General features: G+C 44.0%; 1 protein-coding gene across 1 annotated transcript; it reads right to left on the reverse strand.

The window, feature by feature from the left end:
• Window positions 1-265: 265 nt before the first annotated feature.
• Window positions 266-5,642, reverse strand: LOC139638838 (dnaJ homolog subfamily C member 5-like). The gene is made up of 4 exons (XM_071512865.1): window positions 5,536-5,642; window positions 3,616-3,829; window positions 2,271-2,448; window positions 266-363 (listed from the first exon to the last, which is right to left on the reverse strand). Exons 1-4 carry the CDS (start codon window positions 5,640-5,642, stop codon window positions 266-268), a joined length of 597 nt encoding a protein of 198 aa, XP_071368966.1.
• Window positions 5,643-6,956: the final 1,314 nt, after the last annotated feature.

Here is a 6,956-nt window from a genome sequence, read left to right on the forward strand (position 1 = left end):
ATCAGTTCAGACAGCAGAATTCTGTGTCATGATTTCCTAAAATCACCGTATCATCACCATATGATTCACTGAAACCATAATATAGAATTTTGCCCAGCTCTAGTTCGAACCACAATCTTTTTTATCGAGATCTTCTGTCTCAAACTACGATCCAGAGGAAACCAGAGGAATCACCGTCTCTGCAGAGCTGGAGCTAAACTGCAGGTTAATAAATGACTTGTTCAGATGGAGTGGTGCAGTGCGGTGTGTTTCCTGCTCTCTCTCTTCATGTGTAGGTGTCTCCGTATCTGCGGTGTCCGTCGGTGATCAGCTGTGTTTTCTCGCTGGCGTTGGTCGGCTGGTGAACGACCGGAGCGTCTCCATCTGCAGCGGAGAGACGGGAAACACAAACCGAACATCATGAAAAACAAAACGTCTCTTCCTCACTGGCTGCATCCCAGTGTCTACACACCGGTCAGGTTTGGAGCCTGAAAACCCAGAAGTGAGTCAGCATGTTTAGGATTTGAATGGGGTTTTGGTTAAGAGCCTGAAAATAAGATCTGTGGTTCAGACAAGCTTAAGAAGGTTTTAACGTTTTCCAACATCACTTTTGTGAACTTTGAAGGTTTTATTCGGCCTAATAAAGTTGCTAACAAATGGCTAACTGTCTCAGAAATTGAATTACGATGGGTTTGTCGCACAACAACACGTCATTACGCAGAATAGTCGGCCAACAAGCCTCTGAACTGTTGAACTCTCGCTCTTTTCAATTTAGTGATGTATCCTACTATAAAATGAGGAAAACTCTGTCCGTCTGTCTGTCTGCATCCATTTTGCTCCTCAATGGTTTGGCCAATCAATCTGAAACTGCACATGGGCATTGAGCATTGACATAGGCAGGGACTGACGAAGCAGATTTTTCCATTTTCCCAAATTTACGCTGTTTATGCGCATTTTTGGCAAGTCTGTGCGGACTTGTGGCGTGCACATCCCACAGTGTTGTGCATCCCAGAGTGTGCTATATGTTATAATGTTAGCGTGCTAGCTACAGAAACCTAGCTAAAAGTCTCTAAACCTTACCTTGTGACAAAGCGAAGGACCGCTCAGGACAGGCGCACACATCCTCGGGTATGGACTAGTTCCATTGTAGATTTTACCAAGTTATAGCCTTGCGGAGCTGTGAGGACGAGCTAGGCGGGACTCAGGCAGTTTAGCTCATTTTTTTCACAGGTTAGCCTAACGTTAGCGAACTTCCATGTTTGAAGTCAGAGGTTTGATTGTCGCTACAGACATCAACTACTGCATGTTGACTTACAAAAGACTTTTCAACCGTAAGTCACATTTTCATTTTTAACAAACATTTTTCTTATTTAACCATGACCAAACCATTTCCCTGACCCTAACCGAGTTGTTTTAGTTGCCTAACTGTAACCTTAACCCAAACCTTAACCAAAGTCGTTTTACTTGCCTAAACTTAACTGTTAGCCAACCTTTGGAATGTAACAGTATTTTCCCATAATACGTGTCCACAGCATGTAAATCTGTGTTTCAGAGTTCGTCTTCATTTGACGTATTTGTGTGAGATCTTTGTCTGGGCATTCAGCCTCGCTAACCTGCACAATACATTTTTTACAAATCAAAATCGCAATATCTAATACTGCAATTAGCATTTTATTCAAACTGTATTAGCATGTTTTTCCCCCTACATGATTTTTGTGAACATATTTGTGAACTGAAAAACAGATTTGGTAGAAAAAGCTGAGCATGCATGTATCGCAAGTAATATTATTACTTTTACCAGTAACGACTAGTGTAACCAATAATTTTAGTTTTAGTCATAATACTGCAGTCACCAATCAAAACAATAAAGTGTTAGCTTTTTACTAAGTAAAATATAGTAGCCTATCTGAATTATCCAGATATTATGATTATCCCCATCCATTGATTCATTTTCCTCATAATCAGTGTTCTTCCTCTCACTCTGAGCTGCTGAAAGGAAAAAATGGTAGAAAAGTTTCTTTCTGGTGGAAGTTTTCCCACTACTTTGATTCTCTGATGGTTCAGGAGGAAACGGACCGATCTGATTTTAGAGAAGAGAGGAGGAGGAACGACTGGAGGAACTGAGTTCTGCTGCAGGGAGGAAGAGGCAACATGATAAAACTACTTTTGAAATGTATAATGAGTAATATATTGTTTTTTTGAGTAACGAGCCCAACGCTGATCGCAGAACGCATCGTCACACCAACGTCACTGTAAAACTAAAACCTCAGGATGATTTTGCGTCGCCTCACCGTTGTCGGCGTCGTTGCGTAGCTCCTCCTCCAGGTCGTCGGGGGAAACGTAGCTGTCTGGCTCCGCCCCCTCGCCGGTGGGCGTCGGCCTGAGCTTCCCGCAGCAGCAATTACAACAGCAACACAGACAGCAGCAGCAGTAGCAGCCTGTCAGGACGCCGCAGACTGCAAACAAACCCTGCAGAGACACAGAGAGACATGAACCTGAGGACAGAGAAATTAAAACGGCCAAATACCTCAGCCAAAAAAAGACACATTCTTACTAAATATAGACTTGGGGACCAGAACCTGGAAATTGAAAAAGTAAGACATTCAAAAACCTGGAAACCCAAAGACCAGAGGCTCTGCAACCTCATGGAGACAGAGACAGAAACACACTTTCTGTTCTCAGAGAATTTAATCATATTGCATTCTTTAGGCACTTTTTTTTACCCATTATTTAGTGTTTACGTATAGCTGACTTTACTTTTTGCTTATCTGTTTTGCTTTTCACTAAACCCAATAGTAATAGAGGAGGAAACGCTCCCCCACCACAACAGCGGCCTACTCCACACGCTACGACCCCAAAACATGACGAGATAAGAGAAACATATAACCTTAAATTTAAATAAATATTCTGAGGTTTTAGCAGCTAATCACAAATAGAGAAGCTAGCACTCGTCCTGGGTGAGTTCAGCAGACTCTTGGACTCTGCTACTGTAAACTTATCTGGTTATTAATATTTTATTGTCTACATTTCCAAGTTACCTGAATGAACATGAGCAGATATGAATTGCTGTTGTACACAATCCACTGTTAGAATATTTGGATTTGATTTCTTTATGTGATTATTGTTGTTTTTTTTGTTGTTGGTTATATTTTTACAAATGAATGGTCTTGTCCTGCCAATAAAGCTTATTTGAATTTGAAATTTGAGACATGGGGGATCCGGGGATTTGAACAGGCAACTGTCAGAAGTGACTGGAGCCACTGGAGGTTCGGTGCTTTGCTCAAAGGCACGTCAACGGTTTCTATTCACTTTCTAACCACCAAGGATTTCCCAGCTGTTGTGAGGATTAGAACCGGCAACCTTCTGAATACCAGACCACAGATTGAATACACACTCCCATACACACTCAGTGAAGAGATGTACGGACACAGAGGACACACACACGCGTTACTGTAACATAAACCCTAACCCTAACCTAATCCTAATTCTCCTCTTAACCCGAAACTAATCCCTCAAAATGTCCTCACTTTGTAGGATTTTCTCAACTTTCTATACTTGTGAGGACATTCTGGTCCTCCAGAAGACACACACACACACACACACACACAGGCACACACACTCTGTCAGCCTCCCCACCTTGGCCCACCATGTGGACAGCATGAAGTACGTGTTGACATTGTCCTCTCCGAACTGCTGGGCGACGTAAAGCCCCAGCGAGCCGTACGAGTCGTAGATGTTCCTCTTGCTGAGGTCGGACAGAACGGCGTGAGCGCTGTTCAGCTCCTTAAACTTCTCCGCCGCCTCCGGATTATCTGGGTTCTTATCTGGATGGAAACGCAACGCCAGCTTCCTGACACAGGAAACATTTAGTATATTATTATTATTAGCTGCAGTAATAGTAGTAGTTGCAGTGATGGTAGTACTACTACTAGTAGTAGTAGTAGCAGTAGTAGCAGTAGTAGTAGCAGTAGTAGCAGTAGTAGTAGCAATAGTAGCAGTAGTAGTAGTAGTAGAAGTAAAATGAAAAAAAAAGTAAAACGTTATTTGTATATCATCTTTACAGTCAACAGCACATGTTGCCCTGTCTGTATAAATGGGTCTTGAGATGCCGGTTAAAACTCTCCACAGTTTTGTCAGATCTAATGTCAGGAGGAAGACTGTTAGCCGAGGCGCAACAACAGTGAAAACACCATCACCCTTCGTCTTGAAAAGTTCAGTAATCAGCAGGATTTTGAAACCAATCCTGAATACAATAGGTAACCAGTGGGGGAAGGCCACCATGGGTGTAATATGAGCCATCTGACTGGATCTGCTAAGAAATCTAGCAGCAGCATTCTGGATTAAAGTCCAGTCCAAATAATCCTGGAAAACAGCTAGGTATAGCTGTGTATCGTCGGCATAACAATGGTAAGAAATACACTTAAAACGACTGATTAAGTTCCAAGGGGAAGCATGTATGGAGTGAACAGAACAGGACCCAGGACTGAGCCCTGAGGCACTCCACATGACAGAGCCGCGGGTGATGACACAACATTAGCAACAGAGACCGAAAAGCTTCTAAGATTCCCCCTTTCCACCAACTGGAACCTAGTGCTGGTGCTGGTGCCGGTTCGCAGTTGGTTCAACTTGTGAACCTTCTAAGAACCGGTTTGCTTTTCCACGGGCTAGAGCTGGCTAGACTAGAGAGCCACGTCATTACCTCACTGTATACGTCTGTATACGTCTCCACTTTCCCAGCAACACTAGCGCCAACTTCAAGCGCAACAACCAAAATGGCGGACTTTACAAGTGTTGCTCCTGGCTTTGCAAGCCTTCATTGGCATTCATTGGCCACTGCTGCTTAGATTTCACATCTGTGTCCATGTCCATGAAGCTCTGGTTTTTTAACAGTGGCGGTCTTCTTGGTCTTGTTGGTTTTGGTTGGTCACGATAATCCCGTCCCCAGCCCCTGACATAAGCGGTTCTTTATTCTAGACCAGCAAAGTGTTGGTGCCACTCTGGAACCAGTTTTCCTGGCCGAGAGCCGGTTCTTTGGCTGTCGAAACGCGAAGAACTGGTTCGAGATTAGGCACCGGCCCCGAACCGGCCCTCAAACTGCCTTGGTCGAAAAGGGGTATCAGAGAGGTAAGATGAGAACCAACCCAGGGCCGTCCCAGCAACACCCATCCACTGCCTAAAGCTGCCAATAAGTGTACTGTGGTCAGCGGCGTCAAACACTGCGCTAAGATCCAGCAGTTATCAAGACAGATCACCACACTGCAGGGCATCATGTGAAACTCTAAGGAGAGACTATTCTGTGCAGAGTTTCTGACAGAAACCAGACTGAACCAAGTCCAAGACATTCACAAGCTGTTTAGCAACCACTTTCTAAAGGATATTGAGAATAGATATAATAAAGATATAATATAAGAAAAGATATATTTTGTAATAGTAGTAGTAGTAGCAGTAGTAGTAATATTATTATTAGTAGTAGTAGTCAAACCTGACTGAATCCTCCTGTTAAATGTAATAGTTCTGAATATCAGTCTGTCAGTTCTGGTCTGGCTGGTTTCTCACCTGTAGGACTTCTTGATGTCGTCATGGCTGCAGCCTTTCTCCAGGCCCAGAACCTGATACAGAGACTCTCCACAGGTGGATAGGGTTCGCTGCCTTGCTTCAGACATCCTGCCACCTCAACCTGCTGTGAGCCAGAGGAGCAGCAGCTGGAGATCAACCTGGACAACAACTTACTCTGCCACACCTCTCCACTGCCAGGCTCAGGGACTCACTCACTAGCGTTTAGAAACATGTCGTCCCCGCGATTGATGAAGTCCCCGTCTGGACCAATGAGTAACAAACATGTCACCTTGTTTTGAGCTGTAACTGTAGTTCCTCCCCAGCCATTTTTAAAATACCAGAATGGAGCAATGAGATGCATCATTCTTTTACGTTTTGTGAAAATCTGATCAGCAGCGTCTGAGAGATTGTGCATGACGGACAGACCAACCGGGGCCGATCCATCGTCCCTCCTTCATTGTGGAGACAACAAAGATTAACTAAAAGTACAAATGGTTCGGACCTCTGTCGTCTACTTCCAGTTCCTTCTGCCCAAACCCTGCTGCTTCTCCAGCAGTGGGAACTCTTAAAGGGAAACTCCCTCAGATATAAACTGTCAGATCTCATCAGTCAGTGATGCTCAAAACATTCCAGGAGTTATTTTGTGATGAAGTGTTGTCATTTACTTTTTCGGTGTACCTACTTTTTCTCCACCTGCCTCATCTACTTCTACTTCAGTTAGCCATTTCCTACATTTCCCAGAATGCTTTTCAACAATCCACAGAGAACATACCTCAACTTGTTGTATTCAGCTGTTGGTTTTACATGGAAGTGGAGAGAGACAGCAATAGCAAGAGTAAGAGCAAGAAAGCGAGTTATTCCAGTTAGGAAAAAGTGAGTCGCCCCTCTTACTCAGTTGGTCTCTCTCCGCTTCTACGATGGATCTCTCCCTGTATGATTGTTGAACGTCTCTTGGTGCAAAATGGCGGCTCTAGAAAGAAGCCCTCGCTCTTTGAATCTGAGGGACTGACACCAAAACCTGACGTTTACCGCTGATGTTTTTATCATCCTGAAACATTTTCTCATATCAAACTCCATTGTAGCTGCTGGAAATATCTGGAGGTGACGTCACCTCATCTACGATTGGCCGGTTGTCCACCAAGAAGAAAAACACAACAAACTACTGAATGGAGGCAGAGATGAGAAGAACATCACCAACAGCTGTTTTTAGCAGAGTTACAGAGTTTTATGGAGTTTTTCCTTTAACAGTCACCAATCAATAGAGTTCATAAGGTTATTTCTGCAAAGATCCAAAGTACAAAGTGATAGATACCTGCCTCCTGCCTCCTGGTGTGTCAGAGCGGCTCTCCGTCCTGCGGCTCTGTGCGGCTCCTGGTTTTGGTTGGACGGTGTTGAGCTGATCCGGCCGGCTGGATCTCAGA

This window comes from Centroberyx affinis, unplaced genomic scaffold (genome assembly GCF_046629955.1).
Source record: "Centroberyx affinis isolate AG114_WGS23_722 - 3 ecotype Tasmania unplaced genomic scaffold, CSIRO-AGI_Caff_v1 ptg006588l_1, whole genome shotgun sequence".
Lineage (NCBI taxonomy): Eukaryota > Metazoa > Chordata > Actinopteri > Beryciformes > Berycidae > Centroberyx > Centroberyx affinis.